Source organism: Euprymna scolopes, chromosome 31, assembly GCF_053919585.1.
Source record: "Euprymna scolopes isolate OS-2025 chromosome 31, ASM5391958v1, whole genome shotgun sequence".
Classification (NCBI taxonomy): domain Eukaryota; kingdom Metazoa; phylum Mollusca; class Cephalopoda; order Sepiida; family Sepiolidae; genus Euprymna; species Euprymna scolopes.
This window is the reverse complement of record NC_136512.1, coordinates 4,891,915-4,914,414: the sequence shown is the minus strand read 5'-3', so window position 1 is coordinate 4,914,414 and position 22,500 is coordinate 4,891,915. Positions and strand designations below refer to the sequence as shown.

Here is a 22,500-nt window from a genome sequence, read left to right as displayed (position 1 = left end):
ACTTATTTCGTTTTAACATAAAGTGCTCAACAGTAAGAACCGAGTCCTGTGTGTGTGTGTGTGTGTGTGTGTGTGTGTGTGTGTGTGTGTGTGTGTGTGCGTGTTTATGTATAATATATATACATATATACACGCAACAAAGATGAAACTGTTCTGTTTCCTTTTTTCTTCTTTTTTTTTTTTTTACTCATGTTCACCCCTTACAAAGCATATCACCACTTGGACGTAAGGGGCTACTATTTGGAGGCCATGTCTAGGAAAGATTAACAAGATATTTGCTTATGTTACATCTAAACTTCTGCATATCAGTACAGCCAGGGAAGCAGGCAGCAAGAAGGGAATTCCAAAGTCTAGCTGTTCGAGGGAAGAAACTATTAGAATAGAAAGTTTTTTGGCATTTAGGGACAACAACAGGGAAGGGGTGAGATCTTATTGCTAAGCGGGTTTGTCGGAGATATGTACGTCGAGGGGGTACAAGTGAAACAAGTTCATCAGAACACATTCCATTAAAATATTTGTAAAACAGGCACAGTGATGCAACATTGCGGCGATGAGACAGGGGCTGGAGCTTAGTTGATAATGTACTCAATCAATAAAATTGAAATTGCATGACATTATATCTTTAGTTGCTTCAGTTTTATTTTTTCATATCTGCATTGTTCTGTTTCCTTGTTTAAATTTCTTTTATATACACAGTAAACAATGCCTCAAGCAAACTACATTAACCTCTTAAAAAATAGTACAAGGTCCTGGATATGACCTTAAACTATATCCAGTGGTGAGGCCCCAGCTTGCGGGCTTTGGGGAGTGTGGAGCCACCCTTTAATTGCTATTGCTCCCAGGTCCACTCTGACGCGGAGTTGGTAGTACCTGTTAGGGTCCCAACTGTGGGTTAAATAGAAACCGACTTGAAAAAAACAAATATATTCTATTATAAAAATTTTTCTTTAAAATCACTGGATTCGGCATTAAAGAACCTGAAAAGGGTTGATATGCCGTAAAACAAAAACAACCAACCAACCAACCAAAATAATACAAGTTTTTTTTTCTGTTAGGTACATCTGATATCTGAACAGGATTCTTAAAAATAAAGAAAGTATATTACCTTGCCATCAGTTTTTTTTTGCCACTCTGGCCAAAACAATAAGTATGATCATAGCCGTTGCCGCCGGATACCTTTTCCAATCTTTCACCAAGTTTCACCTCTGTGCGCAAGTCCATGGGTCCATTTTCGACGGACTTTATTTCACCTGGGGGTAAAAAAAAAATTAAATCAAAGAAAAATAACATATCCGGTATTTAGGGTTGCTAAATATATTACCAGATATTATCGCATTAATTTATTACTCGTGAGACCTGCGGAAATTCCACAGGGGACGCATTCACATATGATATATTGATGTTGGCATTCTGAAGATGTTCATCCTAAATCGAGACGCTCTGATATTATTGTAGCTCTTTTGTTAAAACTGCAAAAGTATTTATCTAAGCTAGCAGGGACGCCCGGTGTAGCCCGGTCATAAAGTACGCTTAAATATATTTTAATTCTTGCAGATTTCGTATATATTATTATAGAGTTAATGTTTTATCGATTTTCATATATTATAAAGTTGTGATTTCAAAAATAAAAAATATTCATATGGCTTTGGTGCATTAGCTTGAATCAAAACCGAAACCAAAACTTATGATATATATATATATATATATATATATATATATATATATATATACTGTGTGTGCAAAATCAAGACTTCAAGACAATGTGTTGATGGCAACAAAAAGTGTATTTCATTTTACGTTACAATTGTTTCAATGTCTAGTTCGACAATTTCAAGCATTATATCGTTTGAAAATTTTCGAACTAGACATTGAAACAATTGTAACGTAAAATGAAATACACTTTTTCTTGCTATCAACACCTTGTCTTGAAATCTTGATTTTGCACACACAGTATATTTATGCTCAATTATGAAATGTGATAATTTTGTAGCTTAATCCTTAAGTCAACCATTGTTTGCTTAAAACGTATTGGTATGTGAAAATTTACTGAATCACACGAACTCAGTATATCACACACACACACACACACACACACACACACACACACACACACACATATATATATATATATATATATATATATATATATATATATATAAACCATTAAATACCCAATTCTCTCCTCCCTACATTCACCTCCAAAATAATGAATATTACGAAAAAATGATTTGTGTCCATCTACTCGGGGCAATGTTGAAAACCAATATATCAGCTTTATTGATGTGTCTACTGTAGTTTCTGACTTTTAAGTCGACACAAACACACAGCCAGCTGTTTTTTATATTTATATATTAATAGGATAACGTGTGTGTTATTCATTTTGTGTGTCACGCTTACATCCGAGTGACTGTCGTTTAATTTTTATGGACTTCTATTTCTTGTAATAAATAATTTTACCAATAATCTTCATGAGTTTGGATTTCGATTTCGATTATAACTGATGGCACTCCAATAATCTATTTTTTTTTTATAAATAATTTTATTAAGAATTCTTCATAAGTTTTGGTTTCGGTTTCGTTTATAACTGAAGGAACTCAAGTCATATATATATATATATATATATATATATATATATATATATATATATATATATATTCCATAGAAATAGCGATAGAGTAGAGAGAGAGAGAGAGAGAGAGAGAGAGAGAGAGAGAGAGAGAGAGACTAGCGATGTGTATACAATTATAATGGTATATCTTTGTTGTTTATTATGGTAGAAGACAAGTTCTTGCTGTAAATGTCTTGCAAAGAGGAATCAAATATTGGAGCCCAGTCGAGCACCTTCCATAGAAATAGCAATAGAGTAGAGAGAGACTAACGATGTGTATAAAATTATAATGGTGCATCTTTACAGCATAATCACGTTGACACACCGGTTCCCGCTGGATCACTAAAGTTAAGCAACATTGAACCTGGTCAGTACTAAATGGGTGACCATTTTGAACTTGTAGGTTCTGTATGTGCTCTCTGCTTATCTCGGCATTGTTTCCAGTCGTCCTTGCCACTGGACTCAAACAGTGTCGATTCAGGAGAGGTGTGGTTGGAGATTGCGCAACCCTTGCCTCACAATTTCACGTGCAGCTGCCCCTAAAGGGGGGTATCCTTTGTCTTTCGAGATTGAACGGAGGCATCGATATCTTTATTGTTCAGTTGCAATATGGTAGAAGACAAGTTCTTGCTGTGAATGTCTTGCAAGGAGGAATCAAATAGTGGAGCCGAGTCGAGCATATTGCAGAAAAATAGAGATAAAGTAAAGAATAGGGTAGCAATGTCCCTTCTGTAATTTTTGAAAGTGTCTTTTCTTTCATGATTGTTTCCGACGTTGTACAGAAATCCTTATCTCTTTCACAGCGTTTTTCAGTTAACGTACTCCCTGGCCTCTCTAGGCACCAAATTGTGTTATTGCCAAATCTATACTTTGGCGACTATCTCCTTCCCACCCAACCGTTTTTGCACCGACTTCACGACCCCGTCCAATTAGTTCTGGCTTCATACGCACTCTCATCTCTTGGTCAATGCTTATGTAATCTTGTGTTCATTGCATGCTATCCTTTTGATCTGACCAAAAGTAAGGACAGGGGTGGGGGTCGAGAGAGAGAGAGAGAGAGAGAGAGAGAGAGAGGAAGGGGCAGGGGGACGGGTGGTCGCGCTAATCTTTTGAAGGAACGAGGTCAGAATAATAGAGAGGATAAAGGCATCGCTAAATAGGAAGACTGCAAGAATCTGGTCTCGTATTATGCTTCGAAAATTTAATCAGCAGACCGGCTATATTGACTTTGATAGCATGTGGGAACCATTTATCGGGAGGGACTCGATGATGGAACAGGGGTTCCATAGACAGAGCCTCAAAATTTGCAATGCGTACAAAATACATCGAGAGGTCACAAGGTCAGCATGTAGAGACGGTGTGGAGGGGCGATGGAGGGATAATACTATGACTAAAGAGATACAAAAATTGTGATAGTTGTGTATGGATTGCTAGTTTTATTAATACTCCTTGTGCTTTTGGCTGAGAGCAAAGTGTAGTATCTGTTCTGATGTTACATTTAAGTTAATTTGTCCTTAGTCAATGTAAGGGAAACCATTTTATACTTAAGTACTGCCAGAGTACTCCTTTTTGAGGAGCTGTTCGCCCCCCCCCACACATTAAAAACGACCTTGTATCACATAATGCTCTCGTGGAGAAACAAATAAATACAAAGTGTAGTATCTGTTTTGATAGCATACTTTATCTTGTTCTGTCATGGGTCAATGAGGGGTAAAATCTTTCTCGACTGAGGCAATTTTTATTTTTGTTCCAATGTAAAATATCCCTTTTTAGGGAACTGGATTTTCGCCACATAAAAATCAAGCTTGTCTCTAAGTCCAGTGGGAAAACAAGTACATAGGTACCGTACTCTCATCTTCTTCTGTCTTCGGTCAGTAAAGAAGAAATCTTTCTAGACTAAGGCAACCTTTATTTTTGTCTCAATTCAAATTGGCCCTTTCCTTGAACAGGATTTTGTCCACCTTAAAAATCGACCCTGTGCCTAACTCTGTCTTCATGGGGAGATAAGTAAAGAGAGACACCCTTGACCTTTTGAACAAGACCACAGTGTAGTATCTGTTCTGATACTACACGTCATCGTGTTCTGTCTTCAATCAAGAAAGAAGAAATTTTCCTAGACTGAAGCAATTTAAATTTTTTTCCCAGTCCAGAGTTCCCCTTTTTGGGGAGCTGGATTTTCCTTCAATAAAAAAAAAAACGACCTGGTATCTAATTCTGTTTTTTTTTTGGGGGGGGGGAGACTGGATTAGACGAACATTAAAAACCGAATTTGTGCCTAATTTTATCTTCGTGGGAGGCAAGGATTATGAGGACGGTTTATGACAAGTGTTTATTGATATTTAGTTTAAAGATGACTGTGTTGCAGCCCTCAGGTAAGCAGTTTTGTTTCAACATCTTCTAGAGGTAGAAGTTCATTCCATTTGATATCACACGCACAAAGGAAGAAAGAAAAGTTTTTGCAATGGTGGTAGCAAGACGAATTATTTGGGGTTTTATTGAAGAAAGCGAGAAGAAGATAGAGAAAGGGAAGGAGAGAAAGAAAGAATAACAGAGAGGAAGAGAGATCAATAAGGATTAAATTGAAAATCGAAAAATTTGCCTCACAAAATTTTGCTCTAAAAAAGTTGCATTTGATTTGAATATGTTGATCTCTCTTGTCAATTTTGACCTATAAGGTTAACACACACACACACACACACACACACACACACACACACACACACACACACACACACACACACACACACACACACACACACATACACACACACGCGCGCGCGCGAACTCTTCCTCTTTCAATAGGCCTGTCTAATCTGTATTGTGTATATAGGCAGCATGTTTTCATTCAGACAAATATTGCTAAATAGCAACGAGTGCTTTTGCTTAATCGTCTTTTTCTGTGATTTTCCTATTTTTCGTATGGTCGTCCTTATGTCTCGGTCAAATTTGTATAAGAAAGTTCCATAGTCGTTTTTGTCCATCTTTTTTGCAAGTACTTTAAACTGATTTTCTTCAGTCGTCTTCACGCAGTTTTTGATTACTGTTTCGTTTAAAATCTGGATGCTTTCATATGCTTCAGTTCAAATTACATTTAAATTAATTCACTATTTCAAGTAATTTAAATGTAATTTGAACCGAAGCATAAAAAAGCATCCAGATTTTAAACAAATAATAATCAAAGACTGCATGAAAACGACTGAAGGAAATCAGTTGAAAGTACTTGCAAAAAAAAAAGATGGATGAAAGCAACTATGGAACTTTCTTACACAAATTCGACCGAGATATAAGAACAACCAGACAAAAAATGGAAAAATTGCAAAAAAAAAGACAATTAAGCAAAAACACCCCATGCTGTTTAGCAATATATATATATATATATATATATATATATATATATATATATATATATATATATATATATATATATATACACTGAATAAAAAGATCAATAATTGTGAATTAAAAATCAGTTTCAAAAGGAAAAAAACAAAAAACAAACAAAGCTAACTCGAGCGTACAATCGTTTCGGAAACGATGTTCATTTTATTAAAATTGAAAATAATTATTGACAATAATTGACAAAGGTTTTATCCTGGAACATAATCTCCGCATCAGCAAAAAATAGAGGGGGTGTAGAAGTTTTAAGATACCAAAATAAAACTAGCATTTTGTCGTAAGTTATTGAGCTCGATTCGAAAATTTGTTTTAAGTTCAGTCAGTATATCCTTAGGCATGCTGCTTTATCTTGTCTCCGAATAGTTGAAAAAAAAAGTATATATAAATACTCCCTGTGATTGAATAAGTATCAACAAATTTTTCACCCTTTTATTGTCATCAAAATCTGTGAAATCGACCATTTTGTAATCAAAGCGACTCACTGCGGTTTACATGACTTCCTTCATTGACTATCTGTACGCTGCCGTGACTGAAAGAGTAATAGCTCTGTATATGCGAATTTTCATATCCAGTTTTACACTAAGAAAGTTGTGTATGATCTTAATATAGGGCTTTGTTTATAACTACATCTTCAATATGACAAAGGGACACAAGATATATATAATCTGTCTTCTTTTTCTATAATATAAAAATTTTCTTGTTTGAATGAAATAGATTTTGTCCTAAAATACCAGTATTTCATTCAGAATAGATATTTCCTTTTCTTCAACGTTGGTACATGTTATTGAGAAGAAACGTTTGCGATTGGATTCAATTTCTTTGCTCGTATACTTTATCCTATATGGACTATCTTTCTGAACCAAATTTAGATTATCATGGCTGCCAGACTTACTACAGCAAGTGGCAAAATCAATCACCACTTGAACTAAGCTACAAAGAATCGCCTATGCTATACATAGAAGCTTTAAACAAAAAAAGTGGGATGCAGAGAGACTGATTCGAAGGGTGTAACGTGATTCACTGAAGAAGAAGAAGAAGAAGAAGAAGAAGAAGAAGAAGAAGTCCTTATAGACTAAAGCAGTTTTTGGTTCCAATTCAGAGTATTATATAGTTAGGTGGGATTATATATTATAAAACAGATATATTGTGTGTATTGTTGTTTAGCCACAGGATATGATACCGACGTATAAACTGAGATGTTGTATCAGAGAGTTATCACACGGGTATATATTACAATTCATATTTACATAAAGGTATCATTTTTTATAAGAAGAATCATATATGCTTCATACATTCTTTATTCAAGAGTTCTTCTATCTTCCTGCTGAGCTCCGTGACAAACCACAAAATGACCGACACCATCCAATTGAGACATCTGTTCTTCCTTCTTTTGTGAAACCACAGAACAACATTTTATATTTTTAAACTATAAATTTATTTCAGTTGTCTCAAATGTTCTTCACAGAGTCTGCATTTCTAATCTACATGCTTGTTCTACCCAGCCTTACTTCCTGGCCGTCTGTTCACTCCCGTGACCAAGCTCCAACTCTCCTGTCTGTTCACTCTCGTGATCAAACTCCAACTCTTCGACTCTAAACTTCTCGACCTCCTGACCTCAGTTCTATTACGTCATCATTCAACGTCTGCCTGCCCAAAGTTATTTTGTTTATATTTAACCTAGCTAATTTATATAAACATCTTCAGTTAAAACCCATCGCTACACTTTATTTTATAAACAATAAATAACTCCCAATATAAACTATTTTAAGAATATCATTGACTAGATAGATAGATAGACAGATAGATCCAACAAGAGAGCTCCTTTCACGAGAGCTGGATATTACCTGCATTTATAGCCGACATGTCTCTAATAAATTCTGCCCTGGTGTGTAGGGGAGGCAAGTAAATATGAATAACTCTGATGCACCCACTTCTTAGAATTATCCTGATTTGGGGTCTGATAATCTTCTTCAGTTGAGGAATAGTCTAGGGCAATGTTTCTCAACCTTTTATGACCCGTGATCCTGTTATTAATTGTGGCCCGCTGCAATTCACTAACAAAAAGTACATATTTTTTTGTATGGCGTTTATTTAATTACTCTAAAATAAAAATCAAAGTGAAATCTTACTGAAAATGACACACGTGTCACAAAGCCTCTTATGTCCGACTCCGTCTGGGACACCGCAAGGCGAATATCGTCCGTAACATGAAGACATTTTCTGGACTTTAAGTTGTTAAGTCAGAAAATGCACATTCGCAAAGATACGTTGTAACAAATTATATGAGCATTACGGATGCCTTCTTGCTGAGTAAAGGATACCCATACACATCCTGAACAGACAACCAGAAACCGAAGAGGTCTTTTTTGTTACTGAAGGTCACCTTCATTGCTGTTGAAACATTGAACTCTGCCAGCTCTTCTGCTTCATCTTCAGTAGTTCAGTTTCAGTGTTAAAATGCTCTCTGTAACCATGAGGCATTCAGTGGTGTTTTGTCTAAATAAAATTAGAATTTAGTGGAGAGAATTTTGAGATGTCCAGTGATGAAACTTTTGATGCTGATAAGCAGTCCAATCTTTTCTGTTTGCAAATGCCCGCCCAAGAAAAGAAGGGAGGCTGTGAACCCCCGGCCTTGATTTGTGCCTTCCAGATTTCAGTTTGAGCTGATTGTGCCTAATTTCTTTTTGTCTTGTAATTTTTTCACGAAATAAAAAATATATACTTCAAAGGTGCTGACTCCAAACCTACGAATAGTTTGGTTCTTAGATAGAACGTTTAACTGTGATGCCGTGGCACACATATACACTGGCAATTGTGTTTTAAGATGCACTTGTGCATTCTACAATCCTGATCCATGTTGATGGCAAAAACTTGAAATATGCGAAATCAATGCACACTGGATGATGAGATTACTAATCGATTTGCAAAAGGCCAGTGTAGCATTTGGAAAGCTTGTTCATCGACTATGGGACGAGCGTGGGATTAGACTTGAAAACCAAAATCAATGTGTACAAAGCTGCTGTGATATATATATATATATATATATATATATATATATATATATATATATATATATATATATATTGTATCACAAAAGTGAGTTCACCCCTCACATTTCTTCAAATATTTAAGTATATCTTTTCATGGGACATATTTGCAGCATATATAACAGAGTTAATTTATTTTCCCTTCAAAATAACTCAAAATATAGACATTAAAATCGAAATCCCAGCCAAGAAAAGTGAGTACACGCCTTACGAAAAGTTATCAATATTAACATACAACATGTCAACTCTCAATATTTTGTGTGGCTACCATCTTTATCCAAAACTGCCTTTACTCTCCTGGGCATGGAGTTTACCAGAGCTTCACATGTAGCCACTGGAATGCTCTTCCACTCTTCAATTACGATGTCGTCAAGCTGGCGGATATTTGAGACTTTGCGCACATCCACCTTCTGCTTGAGGATGCCCCAAAGATGTTTTATTGGGTTCGAATCTGGAGACATGCTTGGTCAGTCCATCACCTTTACCCTCAGCCTCTTCAGTAAAGCAGTGGTTGTCTTGGAGGTGTGTTTTGGGTCATTGTCATGCTGGAACACTGCTCTGCGATCCAGTTTCTGGAGGGAGGGGATCATGCTCTGCTGCAATATTTAACGGTACATCTTGAAGTTCATGTTTCCCCCCAATGAAATGTAACTCTCCAATACCTGCAGCACTCATGCAGCCCCAGACCATGACATTTCCATCACCAGACCATGACATTTCCATCACCAGACCATGACATTTCCATCACCAGACCATGACATGTTATAATTCCGTTAAAGTAAAAGTTTCTATGGCACATGATTTTGCACACGTTCCTTTTCCATTTCAAAAGGGCTGTTTTTTTTTCTTCTTTAACATTTCGTTACTAACAGTTCTTGCGTTTGCTGCTGCTACCTGCTCTTTGCTATTTGCTCTTACGTTTATTATTGCCTAGTAAAGAGGTTTTGCTCTGTCTTCCGTTCTATGATAAAACACCACACATTCCCACCACCATGCCTGACTGTAGGCATAACACACTTGACTACTCACCTGGTTGCCGCCACACATGCTTAAGACCATCAGAACCAAACAAATTAAATTTCTTCTCATCAGACCATATGATTTCAGTAATCTATGAGTTTTGTTGACATGTCCTCAGCAAACTGTTTGCAGGCTTTTTTTATGTATTGCCTTCAGAAAGGGCTTCCTCCTGGGGTGACAGTCATGCACACAAATTTGAGGAGTACAAAGATTAGTATGTCATGCCTATTATAAATTACTTTTGGCTCGGTCATTTACATACAGCTACTGCTGCCATACACGCGTCTACGCTCTGTTACTAACTGGATGCCCGGCATTGCCCAGTCGTACAATATGCTTAAACATGATATTATAGTTTATGCAGATTGCGGATGTAGCATTATAGAATAAATCCTCTATTAGATATTATATGTTACGAGGAATAATTTGCCCAGTGAACTGATTCGCCAAAAAAAAAAAAATAAAATAAAATAAATAAATAAAAATAATAATGATAATGTCATTTATTAAATTTCAGTCTGTGTTTGTTTACAACAACACGTCAGCTGATATTTGGCGTGATGATCCTAAAAATAGTCTTTCGTCTGTTACAGATAAAAAAGAAGAATTTTTACAGGGGAATATTTTACGTTACACCGGTGTAACTTAAAATTTCAAATGTTTAGACCAGAAATTGTTTGAGTAATTTGGAAGAGACCGCAGAGGTCAATTTTTTTTAAACTTTGATCCCTATTATGACCCCTTAAAATTTATTGTTTTGGGCTCACATCAAGTTATTAAGTTAGATCCATGTCCAGTGAACCTATATCTAAAATATCAAGTGTTTAGACCCAAAATTGTCGGAGGAGTTTGGTAGAGTTCTTAAAGGTCAAATCGTTGAACTTTGACCCTTTAATCGACAAATTTCTGGCTGGAAACCAATCACATCGACTTTCCCAAATCTCAGTACGCTGTATATCAAATTTCGAGTCTGTAGGCTGAAAATTGACAGCGTAGGGAAATGTATACACACAGATACAGACACTTTCACTTTTATAGATATACTAGCATTTCAGCTTTGACCCCTATTATGACCCCTTAACATTTATTGTTTTGGGCTCAAATCAAGTTATTAAGTAAGAGCCCTGTCTAAGGAACCTATATCTAAAATTTACAAGTGTTTAAACCAAAGATTGTCGGAGGAGTTGGTAGAGTTCTCAAAAGTCAAATCGTTGAACTTTGACCCCTTAACAGCCAAATTTCTGGCCGAAATCCGGTCACATCGATTTTCCCAAATCTCAGTACCCTGTATATCAAATTTCGAGTGTGTAGACTTAAAATTGACAGAGTTATTGCGTAGGGAAATGTACACAGACACACAGACACTTTCACTTTTATATATATATATATATATATATATATATATATATATATATATATATATATATATATTCCTAATGAACCGCCCCCCTAATTAAATACTTCATAAAATCTCCTCACTAACGTGATGTACTTGCAATAACCCTTATCCCTGAGTGACTTCCGGGCCTTGATAAGTGGTGATCACTGTGTAAAAAAAAAAAAAAAAAAAAAATATATATATATATATACTCTCCACTTGCCACTGGTATTCTTCTACAATGTTGACTCAGAAGAGATGTGCTGGAGATTGCTCACCTCTTGTTACCCTTATGGTGGACATCTAATAGTCTGTCAGGATTGAAGGAGCCTTTAACACACACACACACACACACACACACACACACACACACACACACACACACACACATTAGAGTTGGCTAGTAATCAGGAAAGGGATGGAAGAATATTGGGTCATCCGTACCTATAAAAGTTCGACTTTTACAAAAAATATGCTTGTTGGGTCAATGCATGAAAGTTTAGTGCAGTATTTCTCAATCATTTTTATCTTTGAGATAATTTCCATGTCTCTGGAAACTCCTACATGAAAATCGATAACATTATTAATGCCTTCCATTCTCTTTTTATAAACTTAAAGCTTGCACGGAAAACATATTTCTCTTACAAGAAAAAAAAAAAAGAACAGTTTTACGCAAGGCATAAAAATGACGTACATATTTCTCGAATATATTGATCGGACAAAAGCAACGGTAATTCAAAGCTGCTTTCTAAAAAGTGGTTTTCGTTCATTCACGTGTAGTACACGAAACTAATGTTATTTATTTAGAACCTCCATGTGTAACGAAGCGGTGCGCTCTTATATAACATAGCGCGTGTGGCACAAGTGTGAGAAAATTATCAGCAGTCATAGGATAGCTGACTAGCGAACATATTAGCAGCAGCAGGAGCAGCAGCAGCAACCGTCTTAGCACATATGCAAATTAAACAAGTGTGCACGTGCTGACGTCACGGGAAGGAGGAGGAGAAGAAAAGGGTAGAAAAAAAAGAAAAAACAGCACGTGGTTAAGCAAAAAAAAAAAAAAAAAAAAGAAAAAGAAAAAGCAAAGTGCGTGAAGTCCACAGCGAGAAAGCGCTGGCTATGGCTGGCATCAGGTGGCAGGGAGAGAGACTTTTAAAAAGCACATGTTACGTGGCAGATCGTTGTAAAACACATGAGTGAACGAAGGGGCTTTTGAAAGATAATGAAATGTGTTATTGTTGGAAGAACCTCAAATAAATGCTTTTTCGTTTGCACTTAAAAAAAAAAATCTCGAGTCGAATTTTTCTTTCCTTCTTTTTTTTGTGTTTGCAATGGTACTAGACAACATGTGGATCCAAGTTGTTGAAATGTAATGACACGGGTTAAAGTGTAATGGCCATGTTACACATGAACAAAGTTTCTTTCCTGGAATCTCTCTAGAACATGATCATTTTTAAGTCCAATGCTAAACAGACAATATGATCCATTGAGGACATTGCCAAGGCTGCTGCAAAGAAAGTGGGCTCCCTCTACTGTGCTAGAAGATTACTTACACTTTAGAGTATCCTGTATCTTACAGAATCGCCATTCGCCCATTTTGTCACATTTTGGGCTGGTGCATGGTCCAAAAAGTGTCTCCAATCTAGTAGGTCACACACTGTTTGTAACAGGGCGCGCATGGCGGCTATATGCAAATATCGAACCTTGTGCGAAATAACGTTATGGTAAGGAGAAAGAAAAAGACTATAAAAAGAAGAGTGAACACGGTAGAGAAGACAAGTATATTAGAGAGGTGGGTGACGTCAGCGCCGTAATGAGAAGTCATGCATGGTGGAAGAATGATTAAATAAAGGAGTTGAGTTATTACTTGTCCTATGTTCCTTGCGACATACTCTGCTACAACGTGTTGGGTCCCGTATGTCTATATGTTAATGATTGTGTAAGTATGTAACGTGATATGTCAACTAAGCTCCAACCCTGTCCCATCACCGCAATGTTGCATCCCGGTGCCTGTTTTGCAGTTATTTTAATGAGATGTCCTCCGATGAACTTATTACAATTATACTTACTCAACGTGCACATTGCTAACAAATCCGTTTAGCAACAAAATCACACCCTCTCACTGTAGAGATTTCTAGATGCCAGAAAGCCTTCTCTTCTGATAGCTTTTTCCCTCAGAATGCTTGACTTTGGAATTTCCTCCCTGTTTCCTGCTTCCCTGATTATACTGACCTGCAGCAGATTAAATGTAATGTAAATCAACTTCTCACATGGTCCCCAAGTTACAATATACTTTGCTTGGGATGGACAAAGGTAAAAAACAAACAAATAAAAAACAATTATCGAGCCATTCCCTTAAATAACACATTTCACCCACCGTCTCAAATTCTATCAAGATGTTGTTCCTCGCCAACCAACAATCTCATTAACTCGAGTGGCTTTTGGGCTTTGCTAAACTGTAATATATTAGTATAAAAAAAAAAAAGAAAAACAATTTCCATCAAAAATCATGATTTACCAGCGTTCGATAAATATTCATCTACATAATAGTTTGTCCTTTTCTTAGTTAGTCTGTACATTACACTTCCAAAAAAGGCCAAATGCAATTTTTGAAAGCTAAATTGTTTCAGAAAAGGCCAAATGGTTTCAACAAAGGCCAAATTTAAAAAAAAAAGGCCAAATTCGCAAAATTTAGCTTTAGAAAGTCCAAGCTGACAACCTTTGACAAGAATATGAGAATGACCTCCCTTGGATGTAGCCTCGTTTTCGAATATCATCATAATAATATATGATCATTGTTGTACTGGTGCAAGAAAGGAACTGGTAGTAATTTTGACATGCAGCGGTTCTTAACTGAAGAAAGAAGTCAGTGTAATATTATGCAAAAAAAGGGAACACTTGAAAGAAACAGGACAAACAAAAGAAGATTGTCTGTCTTAAGGAGTAAATTAAAGATTGTCTTTTACAATATGAATTTATTATTTGTATTGAACTATGTAGCACAATATTACTTTTTGATTACTTATTAATACTTATTAATTTATTTCATTGGGGTCGGTTCTTTATTTAAAATTCAATGGACATTATTTACATAGAAATGTTAATTAACTCATATTTGCTGCGTGTTATTAGTTTTTCTGTCTAAAAAAATAATTTTTTGCACTATCCAGAAAAATATCAGCTTCATGAAGTAAATATATTTATCGATCCGTGGAATTTTAATAAGTCCTCCTAGTATTTATATAATATTTGAACCACGAAAGATTAAAAAAAAAAGACTGGAAAATGTTGAAAAAGAAAAAAAAGAAAGAATAAACCTATAAAAATAACCTATCTCTGCCCAGGTCTTTACTTTTCCTTCTTTTTCTGATACTCATCGCTATCACTTCCTGTCATGTTCTCCTTGAACTTCACCTGGCAACTGACCCTGCTACCTCAACTGTTTTACATCTACTAACTTAAGACTTCTCATCTATTCTTTCAAAGTGATCATATCATTTAAGTCTTTATTTATCCCTCGGTCTCTTAAGTCCAACCATATCGCTTGTTCCTATATTTTTCCTTGGCTTACCCCATGCAAGCTAACCCCGATACCTCAACTGTTCTCCATCTACTAACTCAAGAACTCTCATCCATTATTTCAAAGTGGCCATACCATTAAAGTCTTCTGTTCCACAAATATCTCCCTGTAATGTCCAGATTTACTCTTCCTCTGAGGTCATCAGAACTAAGTCGGTCTTTAAAATTTACATTACATATCCATTGTATGATTTTTATCATTCTTATTTCTATCCATGCAACGCATGTCCTTCTTAAACACAAACTTAAAAGTAGAGTCCTTTTGCTTGGACCTAAGAAGAGAAAGTCATTGCACTTGGTGAACAAACAGATCGACTATGCCCGTTTATGGATAAAAAAAAAAAAATGTGTGCCACATCACATACCTTAATTACCGCGCATCTAGCGATGGTTACTACCTTACCATTTAATCTGTAAGTTGTTGAATAAATCTGTCTTCTGCTCGTTTTTGAGCTGGTATTCCGCTTCAGATTCTTTATAAATCTTTAAATATTTAGCCATAGAGTTTTATTTTATAATTTTCGTATTAGCATAAAAAGAAACATGCAACCTGCACGTATATTTTTGCAACGTAAAATAAATTTACGGAGGAGGACGGTAATCTATAGGTTTTAGTTTTACTGGCAATTAAAAATCAATAAGTACTTACAATTTGTTCGCAATGGAAAATTCAATTACAAAAACAATGAAAAGAATCGTCTTTGTCATCGGAAAATAGGCAGAAGTTTTTTCCGATTCTGATACCAAATCTAACACCAATTGCGATTATATATTATTTTATTGGGATTCTTTGAAATTAATGAGTTGTGTATTTATTAATTCATTTGTAGACTGTTTTCCTCAATAATAACAACGAAGATGAGGATAACAGTTCGCAAATAAATAAAATACACAAATTACTCATCTCAAAGGATTCTGATAAAAAAAATATATAATACCATTCGGTACGAACCCGACAATGGAAAACCAGATAAAAACCGAAAACTTGGATTTATAAAACAAAAAAATCCAACCTTGATCGCCTTTCGGGACCCGTTACGCAGTGGATAGAGGCGTTGAGTTTCTATGGTCCGAGGTGAGAATTATCTGTAGATAGCGGGTTCAATCCTAGTCAAAGCAGGCTAGAGGATTTGTTGGCCAAAACGTAGTGAGACGACAACTATGGAAGGCTGTAATTACTGGGGATACAGTTACAAGACTCAGCATTTCTATCCCATCACAGTTAATCATCTGAAGAGGGCCGGAGGCTGAGTTGGCCGAAACATGGAGGAACAACAACAATTATGAAGATTAGGATAACAGTCCGCAAATAAATGAATATCGATTCCAATATTTCAAAAAGTTTGGATTTTTTCGATTCCTGATTCCTATTAATCGTCCAAACACTAACAAATAATATTGAAACATTATCTATGACGCATCAACAGAAATATGTGTAAGAATGAGGGGAGGGGGTTTATTTGTTGTCAAATAAAATTCAAGTGAAAAGATATTTTTTGTTTTTCTCTTGAGAATCGTGAAATGAAATTTATTTTCTGATAATCAATATAAGTTTTAATGTAATTATGTAATGACACCATTTGTTTGTTGTTCATCGACAGCGACTTTATCGGGAAAAGAAGTGAAAATAAAGAGGATGAAAAGAAAGAAAAGGGAAAAAAAGAAAGAGAGGGAAACAGAAAAAGAGGGAAGCAAAAAAAAAAGAGGCTAAAAGAAAGAGAGGGACAAAAAGAAAGGAAGGGGAAAAAGAAAGGCAGGGAAACGGAAAAAGAGGGATGCAGAAAGAAAAAGAGGGACAAAAAAAAAAGAAGAGAGGGACAAAAAGAAAGAAAAGGGAAAAAGAAAGGCAGGGAAACAGAAAAAGAGGGATGCAGAAAGAAAAAGAGGGACAAAAAGAAAGAAGAGTGAAAAAGAAAGAGAGGGAAATAGAAAAAGAAGGGGAAAAAAGAGGCTAAAAGAAAGAGAGGGACAAAAAAGAAAGAAAAGGCAAAAGGAAAGAGAGGGAAACAGAAAAAAGAGGGATGCAGAAAGAAAAAGAGGGGCAAAAAAAGAAAGAGAGGGAGAAAAAGAAAGAGGCAAAAAGAAAGAGAGGAAGAAAAAGAAAAGAGAGAAACAAAAAAGAAAGATAGGAGGAAAAGAAGAGACAGAAACAGAAAAGAAAGGTGGAAAGAAACAGTGATCTATCGATTTTAGTTTTACTAATAATTTAAAATCAATAAATATTTATCATTTCATCAGTAGCACCAGCAACGGAAAATTAAATTTTAAACAAAAACAAATAAACATAAACAACCAAAAGAATCGCTTTTGGTATCAGAAAATGGGTAAACATATTTTCGATTACGATATTGATTCCACTGCCCCAAAAGTTCCGACTTTTCCGATTCCGATTAATTTTCTCAGCACTAATATTAACCCCTAATGCATAAGGAGAGGAAAAAGTGGATCTTGGGCTTTTTTTGGCTATTGCTTGCTTTATTTTGTACTTTAGTCCTCACATTCCAGGAACGATGTTTCTGACAAAGAGCGAAGAATTGCTATTTTCTGGCCAGAATCAATTCCATCTAACACTTATCGTTGGCAAGTTTAAAACCTTAATGTAGTACCTCTTTTAGCTCCTTTCATCAAGTGGTCTCATGCCTTGTCTGGGGCGATTTCCGATTTCCACATAAAAAATGCCCTCAATCCTCACTAGGCAAGCTTTCCTTCAGCATACTGCGTGTATAAAAATAGGCAATCTCTGTGGCCAATTAAAACGTTTATCAGTTATATTGCTTCAAAATTTAATGGATACTTTAATAAGATTAGTTTATCAACAATCTTATCTTTCCGACTATTTCTATAAGAGACCACTTTGGTGATGATCGCGATGTAAGATTCATGAATCTTTAACAGTCTCACGTCGCTATCATAAAGATAATTTCAAATATGTTAGGAAACGTGGAGGCAAAGGATCACGTGGGAATGACTTATGTATTGATCTGACATCGTCGACAGAACAACCGATCGACGAATAGAAAATGACTGCAGCATCATGGGAGCTTTTAATTTCAACACGAGATTTGATTTGGAGATTTTATATTTATGGGAATATTTCCAAACTTTAATTTTCTCGACATCATTGCCCGGTCGTAAAATACGCTTAAATGTGATATTTTGATTAATGTAGATTTCGTATTTATTATTAGATTATATTAGACCAAATATATAATAATGATTAAAAAAAAAAAAAAATGACTCGTGCGCCACCACCGAGAATCGAAACCAAAACTATCCAAATAATGCGAATTATCAATCCTCATCTAAAAAAAAAAAAAGAAGTTACATCTTACAATATATATATATATATATATATATATATATATATATATATATATATATATATATATATATATATATATATATATATATATATATATATATATATATATATATATCCACATACAGTATTGCTTCGCTGTTTCACAGTCCATTAGTGCGGCTAGACAGGCAACTGCCTCAAGCTAGGATCGAAATCCGACCGCCCAAATGAAATCCAAGGATATATATATATATATATATATGAGATTAAGTATAACCCTAACCATAAACATGTAATATATATATATATATATATATATATATATATAGATAATATTGGAAAATATTACTCTTTTTTTATTTAATCTCATAATATATATATATATATATATATATATATATATATATATATATATATATAGATAGATAGATAGATAGATAGATAATATTTGAAAATATTACTCTTTTTTATTTAATCTTATAATATATATATATATATATAGATAGATAGATAATATTTGAAAATATTACTTTTTTTTATTTAATCTCATAATATATATATATATATATATATATATATATATATAGATAGATAGATAGATAGATAGATAGATAATATTTGAAAATATTACTCTTTTTTATTTAATCTCATAATATATATATATATAGATAGATAGATAATATTTGAAAATATTACTCTTTTTTATTTAATCTCATAATATATATATATATTTATATATATATATATATATATATATATATATATATATATATATATATATATATATATATATATATTTATATATATATTAAAAAAAAAAGCATAACCCTATCCACCCACGGAAGGTAAAACTAGATTATTAATAAGCAAAATGGCAGAATATTTTTCATATTTTTCTAAAAAAAATTCTTTTAAGAATATAACTAGATTTCCATAAAAAAAAATGAAAGAAAACTCAACGTTGTTCAATTGAATTACAAATAATATTAAATATCTATCCCCTCCCCCGCAAAGAAGCCAAAACAAATTTCCCTTTTGTTCAAATAATTTCTCCCCATCCATTGTAATATTAATCATTGCTATCTGCTCTCTATTATTTTAGTTCATTTCATCCTTTCTTGTTTAAATATATAATCATAGCATCAGATCAACGTTCAATACACTCTGTAAATCGTAAGCTTAAGTCGGTACTTGTACAGTTTAGTCAAGACATTAAAAAATGAAAATATCGAAAAAAGTTTAAAATGTATGTATCCGTTATGGAACGAAATTCTCCGAAAAATAATTTCACTAAATTTCATCAAGTAGTTTTTTTTTTTGTTTTTTTTTTACAGCGGAAAAACACGTTCTTACGAGAGCGCGTTGAAGGCGGCCATCTTGGATTAAAAGAAATTGTTTGAATTTTAGAAATGACAAAGGGAGATAACTCCAGTTAAAGCGCTGACACCCCTTCCCATCTTTAATACTAGTTTTTCTTCCTAAAAATCGAGCATTTTGCTCGGTATCATAACAAATTGTTTTTTTCGCTGTAAAAAAAAAAAAAAAAAAACTACTTGATGAAATTAAGTTAAATTTTTTTTCGGAGAACTTCGTTCCATAACGGATACATACAATTTAAACTTTTTTCGATATTTTCATTTTTTAATGTCTTGACTAAACTGTACAAGTACCGACTTAAGTCAATTGACGTTTATTATTCAAAGACTCTGCACTGTGCTATCATTTCCTGAGTCTATCAAAAACCTTTTTACTACCCGTGTTGTCGCTGTCAACCCAAAGTGCTGATCGGCTGCAGATGCAAACTGTAGCAGAGCCGCTGACTCCAGATTAGCAGCAGCAGCAGCAGCAGCAGCAGCAACCAATGCAAATGACCAAGACGACGATGTGACAGCAGAGATAAAAAAGGACGTTTTCTTTTTTTTTTACTTGGGAGTTACCACTTATCAAGACCCGAAGGCCAATCGAGGATAAGGGTTAATGACTGTAAGGCGGTAGTGTACTAATCGTTAATGGTGTAAATTGGATAGAATTGGATTATTTATAGGGACAGCTCAACAAGAATTTGTTTACAATGGAATCGACGCTGCAATGTTATATTCAAACGGGAAGCAGGCCAGTGGAACTGTGCTCCACAGGCGGGTAATTCTATGATAGAAGCTTTGTTCATGGACTCTGTGTTCAGATTTAGACACGGTTAGAGAGTGGGGGAAATTGTCGATAGTGTTTGTAAGTAGTCGAGTATCTTTTCGTGAAAGTTTGGCAAGGGTCGATGTGTTCGAGAAGAAGAAGAAGAAGAAGAAGAAGAAGAAGAAGAAGAAGAAGAAGAAGAAGAAGAAGAAGAAGAAGAATACGATTATTGACTGCTTGGGCGACGAAAGACGAACGAGGAAAAGTTCTGACCCTTTTTTTGTCTTCATTATCTCATGAGATCGCCAGGCTATAAGTAAACCCAGCGGCCATTTTTTTCTTCATTCTCCTAGCTCGACGCGAACATTGCATGCTGTACTAAAAAATCAGGTTTGTAGTAATTTTTAATCAAAGGCGAAACAGTGGCTAATGTAGGTTATATTTAGTTTGATTTAATTTTATGTCAAAAGGGGAAACAGTGGATGGGAGCTCGTCATGAAATCAATTTCTCATTTTTTTGTCTAATTCTGCATATTAGATAAATATTTATGAGACTTTTTTTTTTTGATACTTTCAAAGTTTTTCAAATTCTGATCCCCCAACTTTTCGCAAATTTTTAACAATAGGTATTAGACATGAATTAATAAATATTTCCAGATTTCAATTTATTTCCAGATTTTTAAATGGTTTTAGGGAACATAATTGTAAAACCGTAACTCATAAAAACTCCAATATTTCAGATTTACATTAATAAAACGAACAAAGTCAAATTATTTAAACAATAAAAGTTTAATAGAACAATATTCTTTTTTTTTTACAAAGGTTGTTTAAAAAATATCTGAAAAAAATGAGTATGTTTATACGTTCAAGTATCAACATAAAATTTGTTGTATATTTAGAATCACACTTGTTAAGAAAAACACAGAAAGGTTTTTATGATGTACATACTCGTCACAGAACTAACATGTCATATTCTAAAAATCATGTGGGTTTGGCTAGTAACTTTTCTATTTGGTTAGTAAATGAAAATATTTAGTTGTCAAAGGTTAACTAAAGATAAGTTTGCCCGTAGAGCCCCGAGATATATATATATATATATATATATATATATATATATATATATATATATATATATATATATATATATATATATATAAAGTTTCACATTTTCATAAACCCAAAGAAATTATATCTAATAGATGTCCTGTGTACCTACGTCTATCTTGGCTAGGTCACATCAGTGACCGATTTGCTAAGCAAATTTCTTTGTCTCTGCAATAGTGTTATTTTGCATCGAACCCGCGTGTTGTTTTTGAACTAGGCCTATGTTGCCGTCTATTCGCAAAGATGTCCCCCCCTAATAATTCTATTATTTATTTATTTAAATGTAGTTGCAGTGCGCACTATGTTGAGCGAACATCGTAAAGATTAGATTTTCGTTTGAAACAGCATGTGCCTTCAAAGATTCGTTATGCAAATTTTTCACCCTCGGATGTTCTGAGTAATACGTATGGTTCAGCGATTTGCGACCATCTTATAAATAACCATGCGTGTGCCACGAATTTCAGTGCTGACATGTTTACGATCCTTAGTAAGTCGCACTCTCCCTATCATTTGAAAATTTTAGAGACTATTTTTATTAAGTCATTAAGACCTTCTCTTTGCAAGCAAAAAGAAAATGTTCTTGGACTTAATTTAGTCTCTATTTAATTTTTTCCCCCATTTATTTCTGTTTTTTTTTCCTACCCCTGCCACATTCATGACTTTTTTGTTTTAAATCGTATTTTCCTCGATTTAGCTTTGATAAGTGAGGAACGAAACCTGGTTAGCTAACCTTTATTTTCACTTTTTTATTTTTTAAATTCATTGTGATTTTTGGTCTGTATTTAGCCGTTATAAAATTCTGTACCCCCCCGGAAAATTTTCATATATATATATATATATATATATATATATATATATATATATATATATATATGTATATATATATATATATATATATATATATTAATCCTTGGAGATGAGGCATAATAGATACGTGCAT

General features: G+C 34.3%; 1 protein-coding gene across 1 annotated transcript in view; it reads right to left on the bottom strand.

The window, feature by feature from the left end:
- The window catches only part of LOC145255597 (galactose mutarotase-like), a 2,088,268-nt gene that overhangs the window by 292,957 nt on the left and 1,772,811 nt on the right, over positions 1 to 22,500 (bottom strand). The window contains exon 7 of the mRNA XM_080114082.1: positions 1,106 to 1,250. Coding sequence (XP_079970208.1) covers positions 1,106 to 1,250 — 145 coding nt within the window. The remainder of the gene's footprint in view (positions 1 to 1,105; positions 1,251 to 22,500) is intronic.